This window comes from Capra hircus, chromosome 29 (genome assembly GCF_001704415.2).
Source record: "Capra hircus breed San Clemente chromosome 29, ASM170441v1, whole genome shotgun sequence".
In the NCBI taxonomy this organism is placed as follows: domain Eukaryota; kingdom Metazoa; phylum Chordata; class Mammalia; order Artiodactyla; family Bovidae; genus Capra; species Capra hircus.
Window position 1 is genome coordinate 1,002,622 of NC_030836.1, and position 13,817 is coordinate 1,016,438.

The 13,817-nt window shown below is 40.4% G+C and overlaps 1 protein-coding gene across 4 annotated transcripts in view; it reads right to left on the minus strand.

Moving 5' to 3' along the window:
• Positions 1-13,817, minus strand: part of DEUP1 (deuterosome assembly protein 1) — a 125,654-nt gene that overhangs the window by 94,844 nt on the left and 16,993 nt on the right. For all 4 annotated transcript variants that reach the window (XM_018043565.1, XM_018043566.1, XM_018043563.1 and 1 more), the window contains exons 3-4: positions 4,453-4,624; positions 2,439-2,534 (exon numbers count right to left, since the gene is read on the minus strand). In XM_018043565.1, coding sequence (XP_017899054.1) covers positions 2,439-2,534; positions 4,453-4,624 — 268 coding nt within the window. The remainder of the gene's footprint in view (positions 1-2,438; positions 2,535-4,452; positions 4,625-13,817) is intronic.

The following is a 13,817-nucleotide window of genomic DNA, read 5'->3' on the forward strand; positions in this document are numbered from 1 at the left end:
AGGTTGTCTTGGTTGCTTTTTAACATGCTGTTCAGATTGGGTAATTTCTATTGTGATACGTTCAAGTTCACTCATTGTGTATGTCTTCTATCCTCTCTGTTCTGCTTTTGAACCCATCTATTGAATTTTTTAGTTTGGTTATTGTATTTTTAAGTTTTAAAATTTCTAGCTGCTTGTTCTTTATAGTTTTGTTTGCTAAAACATTCTAATTTAATTTGTTTCAAGCATGTTTGTAATGGCTCATTGAAGCATTTTTATAACAGCTACTTTAAACTCCTTGTCAGGTAATTCTAACATCTATATCAACTCATTGTTTGTGTTTAATTGACTTTTCTCATTCAAGTTGAGATCTTCCTTGTTTTTGCTATGATGAGTGAGTTTTTTTTTTAATTGAAACCACTTTGGGATATTGTGATGTGACTCCAGAGTTTATAGAAATCCTGTGTTTTAGCAGTCCTCTTCTGACAATGCTCCAGCAGGGAAATGTGCAATGGCGCCTCATTGCTGCCTTGCGGTAGTGAAAGTCTGTCTTCACTTGGCCTCAGCTGGTAACTGGGAGGAGGTCGGTGTTCCTCGTTACTGCTGAGCGGGAGTGGGAGCTCAGGACCCGCACCTCTTCCACGGGCACCACGTTGAGCGAAGGGGCACAGATGCCACATGACTGCTTCTCACACGGCCTTCAACGGCACCGTGGTGAGGGAAGGAACCCGGTTACCACGGAGGGGCTGAATGTCCAGACCCTTGTTAGGCTTCCCCAGACGCCGCTGCAGAGAGAAGGACGCCACACCACCGCAGAGGCGCAGGGAAGCCCAGGTTCCGCTACGGCCGCCCCGACGCCACGGGCTGCGTTTCCACTCAGTCTGCTCCGACTCCCCGGAGGCTGGGGCCCGGACTACCTCATTACAGAAGGCGAGGGCGCAGCCGAGGCTGTCTGCTGGGTCTCTGCTGGTGAAGTGGGTTTGCAGCTATGGTCCTTTTCTGTGCCCTTTGGCTACAGTCAGCAGTTATTATCAAAAAGCGTTTAATCTTGGTAGGCTGTCTTTCTTCAGGTCTTTCCATTGCAAGGCAGAGGCTTTCTTCCTCTTTTGGTTTGTTTGTGCCCACTGGAGAGTCAGGCCTGCTGGCTTCTCTGTTATCCAGTCTATGATATAAGAGGCCAAAAGAAATTCCAGGAACTCAATACCATGTTTGCCTTGGGACCCAAGGTCCTAGTTGGTCTGTCTTTCCTCTCCACTTCTCAGTCTTACGCTGTTTTATAAATAACGTCCAGGATTTCTAGTTGCATTTAGCAGGAGGAACAGGGGAAAGTGCATTCACTCCACCCTTCCAGAAGAATAAATCTCAAATGCATATAATATAATTATAGTTTTATAATTTTAGAAGGAAAAGAAAACACACCATTTTAAAAAAGGAAGCAATTTCAAAAGAAAGTTTTGCCAGAGTTTTTTAAGGCAAAATGTGGTAAAACATATCCTTAAGGTATTTTAGGAAAATGAGGTTGTGAAGAGAATGAATAAATGAAGAATTTCAAAGAAGGAAGCAGTAGAGTAAACTAGCAGCAACAAAAGCACATTTGCCACAAGGTATCATTTTCTGGTTAGAAAAAATGACATCAGTTCAGTTCAGTTCAGTTCATTTCAGTTGCTCAGTCATATCCAACTCTTTGCGCCCCCATGAATCACAGCACACCAGGCCTCCCTGTCCATCATCAACTCCTGGAGTTCACTCAAACTCATGTCCATCGAGTCGGTGATGCCATCCAGCCATTTCATTCTCTGTTGTCTCCTTCTCCTCCTGCCCCCAATCCCTCCCAGCATCATAGTCTTTTCTAATTAGTCAACTCTTTGCATGAGGTGGCCAAAGTACTGGAGCTTCAGCCTCAGCATCAGTCCTTCCAAAGAACACCCAGGACTGATCTCCTTTAGAATGGACTGGTTGGATCTCCTTGCAGTCCAAGGGACTCTCAAGAGTCTTCTCCAACACCACAGTTCAAAAGCATCAATTCTTTGGTGCTCAGCTTTCTTCACAGTCCAACTCTCACATCCATACATGACCACTGGAAAAACCATAGCCTTGACCAGACAGATCTTTGTTGGCAAAGTAATGTCTCTGCTTTTCAATATGGTACCTAGGTTGGTCATAACTTTCCTTCCAAGGAGTAAGCGTCTTTTATTTTCATGGCTGCAATCACCATCTGCAGTGATTTTGGAGCCCCCCAAAATAAAGTCAGCCACTGTTTCCACTGTTTCCCCATCTCTTTGTCATGAAGTGATGGGACCAGATGCCATGATCTTCGTTTTCTGAATGTTGAGCTTTAGGCCAACTTTTTCACTCTCCTCTTTCACTTTCATCAAGAGGCTCTTTAACAAAATTAACACAATTTTATAGGTCAAAACACATATCAAAACATGATATTAAATTGTAATGAGTTTCCTTACTTGAGCTTTCAGGGTTTGTAGTTGTCCTTCATAATTTTGAGTCATTGCTAAGTTACATTTTTCCAAACTGTCCAACTTCTGTCGAAGTAACCCCACCTGCATTAAGAATAAAATTTAATTTTTCTAAATTTTGCCTGACAAAATCTTAGAATAGTTATTAATAATTAAACTCACAAAAACCAGATGCTGCTAGGGCTATTCCACTGGGTACACTTTAGGACAGTATGGTATGGATGTCGAGCCTTCTTACTGGCACATTAAAGCAAGATTTAAAATCTACTTCGCATTGTCTTTTTGGGAGAGTTATGTCATCACTTTTGGGCAGAAACCCTGCCAACACGTTTCAGCCTTTATTTTAGGCTCTGCTGCCTTCAACGGGAGCTCGGTTTTAGTGGTGTTATGGAATAATTGTTACCTTTTTTAAAAAATAAAAACTAACAAATTGAAGAGAAAAATAGGACTTCCCTGGTGGTGTGGTGGGTAAGAATCCACCAGCCAATGCAGGGAACATGGGTTCGACTCCTGGTCTGGAAAAATTCCACGTGCTGCAGAGTAACTAAACCCCTGGGCCACAACTACTGAGCCCATACTCGAGACCCCAGGCTCTGCAATTACTAAAGCCCGTGGGCCTAGGGGCTGTGCCCTGCAACAGGAGCAGACACCACAATGAGTAACTGCAGAGCCTCATGCTGCAGTTACTGAAGCCCATGGGCTAGGGGCTGTGCCCTGCAACAGGAGCAGACACCACAATGAGAAGCCGGTGCAGCCAAGAGTAGCCCCTGCTCACCACAGCTAGAAATAGCCCCGGAGCAGCAAAAAAGACCCAGCAGAGTAAAAAATATAAAAAGAAAAAAATGTCTAAGAGGAGTTCATAGGGATTTGGCTTACAGAATTTGTCTGCTTAAACAGCATGTGAGGGTTCTGTTTGCACATCTGGGTTGTGACAGGACCAAAAGTCAGAAAGTAGCCCCTTGCATGTGCAGTCTCATGACCTGCCTCTACTGATAACCACGTTAACTGGGCCAAACAACAACACAGTTAACCAAGACAAGAAGTTAAGTTCCACTGAGTCCAGCAGAGGTAGAAAAACAGCTGCGGAACAAGTTGACTGTTGACGTTTTAGTTATTAGCATATGATCAGTAAACCTGCCTTATGCCTGGTCCCAAAGAAAATTCACAGACATGAAAGTCCATGTCAGGTGAAGCGTATGACTTTGCTGAACTCTGCAGCAGGCGCGAGAGCACTCAGACATCCCTCTAGCTTCACCAGCTTGGCTGCAAGCGGACTCCCTGGGACCAGGACGCTCCTCCTGGGTGGTGCATGTGCTCAGTCACTCAGTCAGGTCTGACTCTTTGCAACTCTATGGACTGTATGTAGCCCGCCAGGCTCCTCTGTCCATGGGATTCTCTAGGCAAGAATACTGGAGTGGGTTGCCATTTTCTATTCCAGGGGATCCTCCCAGCCCAGGGATCAAACCTGCGTCTCTTGTGTCTCGTGCGTTGGCAGGCAGGTTCTGTATCACTGAGCCATGTGGACACCCAGGCATACATATACCCCCCTCCCTGAACTCTCTTCTTTCTTGACCTACAATCAAGGCTTTATCTGTCCCCTTCTTTTAGTCAAGACTTTTTAGCAGGTGAGAAAAGGCAAATGATCCTGAACTCTGTCTGCTCCAAAGGCACAGCTCTGATGGCTACTTTGTTTCTGTAGCAACAAAAGCAGTGACATCCTTGCTTGAAAACAGTATTTCACATACATGTCAAATGTTTACTTTCCTAGACAGCATCTACTGGACTCTGTCTGCATCGACAAATTACTATAGGTTTAGGCTCTGCTTGCCACTTATTTGATAGAACACGTACATTTAGCACACTGTGACAGAATTTCAGGGCATTTCAAGCTATTGCTGATGCCTATACAAAATATGTGTAATGAAAAATACATTCTGATGGAACTAGCACTATTTATAACAGTCTGAGGAATGCACAATTTAGAAACACAGCTCCGCAGTACCTCTTGACCTTTCTGTTCCAGACACGTCTGTGCATTTGCCAACTCTTGATCCCGAAGATCTAATCGTGTCTCCAGAGCCCGCATCTTCCTTTCCCAGTCCAATTTTTTGTTGTTTACCATGATGTCAATTTGCTCCATTAATTCCTGGAGCTCTGCCTCACAAGGAGAAGCTCTGGCAATTGTAGAAGAGTGAAATATATTTTAAAAGACTGAAATGTGAGAACAAGAAAGCTTATGATTTTGCTTTGAATATCTTGATCATTATTTTCTCAAAATTTTCAATTATTTAAATAGGAAGAATTCTGAAAACTAGAGGCTAACATTTTAAATTAAAACTAAAAGCTAATTTCAGAGCTAACAGAGTATATACTTCTCACTGGTATTTTAAAAAGCAAAGCTGTGCCATAATATAATGCATTATATTATATATAGTTATATATATTATATATACAGTTATAATCTGCATTTTTCTTCCTATGTATCACGTGGATTACATCAGAAATAAGGCCACAGGAAATAAAGTTAATTTGAAGAATTGATGCTTTTGAACTGTGGTGTTGGAGAAGACTCTTGAGAGTCCCTTGGACTGCAAGGAGATCCAACCAGTCCACTCTAAAAGAGACCAGTCCCGGGTGTTCATTGGAAGGACTCATGCTGAGGCTGAAACTCCAATACTTTGGCCACCTCATGCGAAGAATTGACCCATTGGAAAAGACCCTGATGTTGGGAGGGATTGGGGGCAGGAGGAGAAGGGGATGACAGAGGATGAGATGGCTGGATGGCATCACTGACTCGATGCACATGAATTTGGGTGAACTCCAGGAGTTGGTGATGGATAAGGAGGCCTGGTGTGCTGTGATTCATGGGGTCGCAAAGAGTTGGACAAGACTGAGTGACTGAACTGAACTGAACTGAAAAATAATAAATTTTAGAGTGGGTTAATTTGAGGAAAATTCTAATTATAACAAATAATCCCAGGGAATTTGCTTGTGGTCCAGTGGTTAAGAATCCATCTTGCAATGCAGGGGATGCGAGTGCAATCCCTGGTCTGGGAACTAAGATCTCACATACAGCAGGGCTACTAAGCCCACGAATCACAACTACTGAGACTTCATGGTGCAACTAAGACCTAATGCAGCCAAAAACAAACACATAAATATTTAAAAAATAATTCCATCCTCTTACAGGTACATATACATATGCCTATGTGCTTATCATAACCTGAGCAGGTCTGATGGCAGGCTAAGTGGGGCTTCACAGGGCCTGCCAGGGGCTGAGGAACAGACCCAGGCGAGGCAGGACCAGGTTCACAGGCACCTGGGCTACACTGCTGCTCCTTCAGGACAGAAGCCTGATGCCACCTGGCCGGTGATGTCTGCTGGAAGAAAGCTGATTGGGCAGATGTGGGCAGAGTAAGATAAGATTTTAGACTGCAGATATTAGCCAGAAAAGTAGGAATAGTTGGTCCTAGGAAGGTCTATGGTGTTTGAAACAGGACCCTTGGTGCAAACTAGCATTATGGAGGCTGAGAGTTGCTGAGTTGTGTGTGCTCCCGGGGCAGGGCTCTCCTTCCGAGAAGCGCAGCACTCCCCGAGGACCTGGTGTCAGTTCACTCATTCAGTCCAGATGAGCAGGTAGACATTGAGGTCCCAGGCTTCAGCTTAAGGCACGCACAAACGTCCAGGTTAGAGAAGCAAGTTGCTTCATTATCCATCTGTTCAGTGGTGATGGGGTTTCTGATGTACTTGTAGCTGAGAGGAAGGCAGGAGAGGTAAGTGTAAAATGACACCATTTCCTCCATCTACTTTCACTGAATGAGAATTTTAGGGCTAATTAAGGATCATTTAGCATTAAAAAAAAAACTGAAGCCCAGACCCATTGAAGTCACACACTGATTAATGGAAGAGCCAGAACTAGATCCTAGACAGCCGCTTCTAAATTAAGTGCCTTCCTGTATCCACAGCAAAAGACAGGGTTTTTTTCTTCTTCCTCTCTCTGTTTAGTTATGGCTTTGTTTGTAACGCAACGTGCAAAGCTGACATCTTCCATTCTCTCTACTAAAGTGTTGAGGACAGAGGAGGTAAGGAGCGCTGGCAGCAGGGCTGGTGGACTCATTTTGTTACTATTGCAGTTACTGCATGGTCTACATTAATAACATCTTCATGTTTTGAATAAGAACTTCCTTGACAAATGTAGTGCCAATGAGCTCTGTTGTGATACGGTTCGAAATAGGTACATGAACTCAAAGGACTCAGAACTTCTAGAATCCCTTTCTAAAATACCCAGAGTCAACCTGAACAAGGGATGTCCCTTTGACTGGCTTATTCAACAGCCTTCATACCAGTTGTGACACCAGAGCGGTTTTAAGTACAAAAATGCATCCTGAAGTCATCCACTATTCCTGGGCTAAGGCCCAAAGGCTCTCAGTTTTGACTTAAAACCTAAAACCAGTCTGAGGAGAGGAATTACTATTTCGTCTATGAATAACCTGACTGGATTTTAATTGGAATTCTGATGTGGGGAAAAAGAACAGAACAAAAAGAATGGTTTTCACACCATTTTCTTTTTCATAACAACATGTATCAGCTTTACTGTAAACACAATTGGTTTCTTTTTTCTGCTGGTGTAAACTCTGAAGGGAAGGGGCTCTGTCAGTCTTGCTCATCAACACCTCACCCAGCTGAGCACAGTGCCGTAGTACATGGCAGGTGCTCAGTGAATCTCTGAGTCAACAAACAAGTGTTCTCCATTACTATCTCCTGGGCATTCAGGAGCGAGCCACGCCTGTGGAAGGAAACACAGGCCCAAAGAAGAACGAGGCATTGCTATGAGCCACTCAACCAATACTGTGAAATAAATGAATGGAGGGCTTACTTCCTGGGTATGACTATGCTATACAAAAGTAAGAATATTAGACTTCAGGGTGGGAGGACTTTTACGAGTCATCTAGCTCAACGACCCACTCGGTGTTTGCATACCTTGCACAGATTGGAGAGAATCGTCTATCACACCCCCACTGATCAGATTCAGCAAGTCTAGGACAGACACCAGGTTCTGCACTGGTAACAAAGGCATCAAGTACATGCCCTTTGGTGCTGGTTAGCCGCTAAGTCGTGTCCAACTCTGGCGACCCCATGGACTGTAGCCCATCAGGCTCCTCTGTCCATGGGATTTCCCAGGCAAGAATACTGGAGTGGGTTGTTATTTCCTTCTTTAGGGGATCTTCCCCACCCAGGGATCAGACCCCTGTCACCCTCATTGCAGAACGTCTCTGGCATTGCAGGCGGATTTGTTAACATTAAGCCACCAGGGAAGCCCCCTCAGTACCAATATTTGCTCCTAAATCTAGTGAACTTTAAAATAAAAGACAAAAGACTTAGTTTAGCCTCCTTCATTATCTGGACACTGACATTTGTATCTTCATTTCTTTCTTTAGCTAAATGCTGACACTACGCTAACTACTCTGCTGTACTTCTTCTCATGAATCTTCACAATATCCCATAAAGCAGATTGAGGAGCTGAAGGAGGAAAAAAAAAAAAAACATTTCTCTAAGCCTTTCAGCACTGGAGACTGGGTGGATTGTGTCTAATACACTACATAAGAGAAGTAAACCCTTGCCCTAACTATTGGGTTTATCTGTGGGAGAAATTCACAAGCGCCAGATTCTGAGAAAGGCTAGAGGTCTAAATGCATTAAGCCAGAAAGGAAGGGGCACACTGAGACTTGTAGGGTAACACACCAGTCTGAGGAGCCTAGAGTTAAAAAATCAGGACATCATTACTTGGAGACGGAGAGCAAAATAGAAAGCTGATGATATAAACGGAGGAAGTGGGGCAAGTGTGTCAGGGAGGAATGGCAGGGGGATGGATGTGGAGAGAGGCACTCAGAGAAACAGGAGCTGGGGTAGGACTCATGGACATGCCTGTCACTCCAGAGTCCTTTAACAGTGGCTGAGGGGCTGGTTCTTATAAGGCAGAACTTAATCAGACAGATAGCTATGGTGACATATGATTTGTTATTAACCCAGGATAATTTTAAAAGTGAAAGGGTAGCTATTAATTATTATTTCAGGACAACAGATACAAACAGCGACAGTTCTAGGCAAGCTGAAATGTAGGGCTAGTCCACCCACCAACAAGTGGGAAAGCAGAAGTGGATATCAGGTTGCTTATTTAAAAAAAGAGAGAGCTTAGTTCAGGACACGAGAGATATCTGACAGAGATGGATTTTTAGCTTGGGAGAGAGAAGAGGGGATTTGGCTTAAAAGACAAACATAGAAGTCACCATGGAGAAAGGGGAGAGGGGAAAGGAAGCATAAGAAAGAATAAAGAGGAGACTGCCTCATGCATCATGGATGAGCCTAAGAAAATGAGTTTCCAAAAATCTGATGGGCAATCCTATCAGGTTAACTTTTCAAAAATGTTTCAATAAAACTCATTTTTAAACTGTATTAACATATTATTTGTCTTAGGTAGATTACTATTATTTAACTGTACTATTATATAATGGTACAATATATTCGAAGTAGTGAAGGAAAAAATTTTCAATAAAGAAAACTAACTGGCAGAGTTATCATTCATAAAAGACACAGAGTTTTCCAGAAAAGCTAAAGGAATTCATCACCATTAAACTGACCTGACAGGAAATGTTAAAGGAAATTCTTTAAGCTGAAAAGAAAGGGTACTGATCACTAACAAGTACACATCTGAAATAATAAATCTCACTGGAAAGGTAAATATATAGTAAAGGTAGTGGGTTAATCACTTATAAAGCTAGCATGAAGATTTAAAAACACAAACCATAAAAATATGATTTTGATAATTAAGGGATAGACAAGATGAAAAAATGTGAACTGTGACATCAAAAACATGAAATGCAGCCGAGGGAAGAGTATGAAGGTTAAGCTTTAGAGTGGTACCAAACTTAAGTTATTTACAACTTTATATCAACTGTTACAGATATAAATTGTTAATATGCAAACCTCATGGTAACCACAAAGCAAAAAAACTACAGTAAATACATAAAAGGTAAAGAAATATAAGCATACCGCTAAACCTAGATGGCATATTCAAAAGCAGACACATCACTTTGCCAACAAAGGTCCATCTAGTCAAGGCTATGGTTTTTCCAATAGTCATCTATGGATGTGAGAGTTGGACTGTGAAGAAAGCTGAGCACCAAAGAACTGATGCTTTTGAACTGTGGTGTTGAAGAAGACTCTTGAGAGTCCCTTGGACAGCAAGAAGATCCAACCAGTCCATTCTGAAGGAGATCAGCCCTAGGTGTTCTTCGGAAGGAATGATGCTAAAGCTGAAGCTCCAGTACTTTGGCCACCTCATGCAAAGAGTTGACTCATTGGAAAAGACTCTGATGCTGGGAGGGATTGGGGGCAGGAGGAGAAGGGGACGACAGAGGATGACATGGCTGGATGGCATCACTGACTCGATGGACATGAGTTTGAGTGAACTCCGGAAGTTGGTGATGGACAGGGAGGCCTGGCGTGCTGCAGTTCATGGAGTCGCAAAGAGTTGGACACAGCTGAGCCACTGAACTGAACTGAAAGAAAGTCATCAAATCAAAAAAGGAAAAGAGCAAAAGAAGAAGAAAGGAACAGACAGGAAACACAAAAACAGCCAGAAAACTATTAACAAAATGACAGTATATGCACAGCTATCAATAATTACTTTAAATGCAAATGGACTAAATTCTCTTATCCAAAGACACAGAGTGAAGAGAAAAAGAAAGAGTGGAGAAAAAAAGACACAGAGTGGATGAATAGATAAGAAAATAAGACCCATCTACACGCTGCCTACAAGAGACTCACTTTGGATGTAAGGACACACATAGACTGAGAGTGAAGGGATGGAAAAAGAGATCTCATGCAAATGGAAACTACAAAAAAAAAAAAGTTGGAATAGCTGTATTTTTATCAGACAAAATAGACTTCAAAACAAAGACTGTAACAAGAGACAAAGGAGGGCATTATATAATGATAAAGACATCAACCCAACAAGAAGTTGTAATGTTTGTAAATATTTACACAGCCAACAAAGGAGCATCTAACTAAAGCAAATATCAACAGATCTAAAGGAGAAATTGACAGCAACAACAGCAGGAGACTATAATACTCTACATTTATATCAACGGATACACAGGACAGATAATCACCTAAAACACATCAGCTTTTAACAACATTTGAGATCACAAATATTTATAAAACACTCAATCCAAAAGCAACAGAAATGCATTCTTCTCAATATTTCCCAAGCTATATTATATGTTAGGCCACAGAACAAGCTCACTACATTTAAAGAGACTGAAATCACATCAAGCAGCTTTTCTGACCACAGTGGTATGAAACTCAAAATTTATTACACAAGGAAAACTGGAAAATTCACAAATATGTGGACATTATACTATACAAGATGCTACTTGACAGTCAAAGGTTCAAAGAAGACATAAAAAGAGAAATTTTAAAAAAATTACCTTGAGACAAACAAAAATGGATTATGTAACACACCAAACTTTATGGGATGCAGCAAAAGTAGTTCTAAGAAGGAAGTTTACTGTGATAAATACTTAGCTTCAAGAAACAACAAGGCTCAAATAAATAGTCTAACTTTACACCTCAAGGAACTAGAGAAAAAAAAACTAGAAAAAATAAAATAAAAAGATTAGAGCAGAAATAAGTAAAATAAGGGTTAAAAGACAGTAAGTAAATAAGATCAATGAAACTAAGAGCTGGTTCTTTGAAAAGATAAATAAAATTGGCAAACCTCTAGTTAGATTCACCAACAAAAAGGAGAGGGACTCAAATAAAATCAGAAATGAAAGAGGAGCTATTACAACAGGAATTACAACAGATATTGTGAAGTGAAGTGAGTGAAAGTCGCTCAGTCGTGTCCAACTCTTTGCGACCATGGACTATACAGTCCATGGAGTTCTCCAGGCCAGAATATTGGAGTGGGTAGCCTTTCCCTTCTCCAGGGGATCTTCCCAACTTAGGGATCGAACTCAGCTCTCCCATGTTGCAGTCAGATTCTTTCCCAGCTGAGCCACAAGAGAAGCCCAATAACAGATATTATACAGAAATAAATAGATCATAAGAGACTACTATGAACAATTATAAATTAGCAAATTGGACAACCTAGATGAAATAGATAAATTCCTAGAAACATACAATCTACCAAGACTGAATCATAATGAAATAAAAAAGCTAAACGGACTGACTGCTAATAAGGAGACTGGATCAGTAATCCAAAACCTCCCAACAAACAAGAGTCTGGAACCAGACTGCTTCACTGGTGACATTTACCAAACAGTCAAAGAATACCATCATTCTCAAACTCTTAAAAAATAAAAGGACGGAACTCTTCCAAACTCATTTATGAAGCCAGCATTACCCTGGTACTGAAACCAGGTAAGAATGCCACAAGAAAATAAAATTACCTGGTGAACGCAGATGCAAAAATCCTCAACAAAACATTAACTTCAACAGGCATACACTGTGATCAGCGAGATGCAAGGATGGTTCAATAGCCACAGACCAGTCATTGTGACATGTCACATAGACAAAATAAAGGACAAAAATCATGTGATCATCTCAATAGACAGATGCAGAAAAAGCATTTGACAGCATTTGACAAAATTCAACATCCATTTATGAAAAAAATCCCTCAACAAAGTGGGTATAGAGGGAACATACAAAAGTACTTCAACGTAGTAAAGGCCACATATGATAAGCCTACATCATGCTCAAAGGTGAAAAACTGAAATATTTTCCTCTAAGATCAGGAATGGAAGTCCTAGCCAGAGCAATTAGGCAAGAAAGAGAAATAAAAGGCATCCAAATTGGAAAAGAAGAAGTAAAACTATTACTATATTCATATGACATAATATGTTTATGTGTGTGTATATATATATATGTATATATATATATATATATATATATAAAACCCTAAAGACTACATCAAAAACTAACAAATTTGGTAAAGTTGCAGTATGCAACATCAATACACAAGAACTTGCTTATTTAAATAAACTAATAATGAAATATTAGAAAGAGAAGTAAACAATTCCATTTATGATTACATCAAAAAGAAGAAAATACCTAGCAATAAATTTATCAAGGAGGTGGAAGATCTGTATATTTTAAACTATAAAACATTAAAGAAATTGAAAACAATACAAATAAATGGACAGATATCCCATGCTCACAAATTGGAAGGATGAATATTGTTAAAATGGCCATACCACCCAAATCAATCTACAGATGTAATGCAATCCCTATCAAAATCCCCATACCTATGGAATTTTTCACATAAATAGGACAAATAATCCTAAAATGTATATAGAACCATAAGAGACCCCTTAAATAGCTAAGTCAGTCTTGAGAAAGAATAAAATTGAAGGTATCATACTCTCAAATTTCAAAGTATGTTACAAGCAATAATAATTTAAACAGTATGATATTCACAGGAAAGCAGACACACAGATCAATGGAACAAAATAGAGAGCCCAGAAATAAACCCACATATATATGGTCAAAGAATGGGGAGAGAACAGTCTTTTCAATAAATGGTGTTGGGAAAATTGGAGAGCCACATGCAAAAGATTGAAACTGGACCAACACTGTAACACCATGAACAAAAATCAACTTAAAATGAATTAAAGACTTGGGTGTAACACCTGAAACCATAAAGTTCCTAAAAGAAAACATAGGTGGTAAAGCTCCTTGACATATGCCTTGATGATGATTTTTGGAATCTCACACCAAATGCAAAAATAAACAAATGGGGCTACAACAAACTAGAAAGTTTCTGTATTGCAAAGGAAATCAACAAAAGAAAAAGGGAGGAAATATTTGCAAATACTCAAAATAAATCAAGAACTCAGACAACTTAATACACAAAAAGTGATTAAAAAATGAGAAGATCTGAATAGACACTTTTCCAAAAACAGACATACAGATGCCCAAAAGACACATGAAAAGATGCTCTACATCATTAGTCATTAAACATAATGCAAATTAAAAACATAATGAGATGATCACCTCATGTGCTAGAATGGCTACTATCCAAAAGACTAGAAATAAAAAGTACTGACAAGGATATGGAGAAAAGAACCCTTGCATACTGTTGGTGGAAATGTAAATTGGTACAGTTTCTACGGAAGACAGTATGAGGTTTCCTCAAAAAATTAGAAATAGAACTATCATACAATTTAGCAATTCTATTTCTGGCCATTTATCTGAGGAAAATGACAATACTAAATTGAAAAGATACACACATCCTCATGTTCATGAAAACATTATTTGCAATAGCCAAATTATGGAAAAACCTAAATGTCCATTGGTGGATAGACA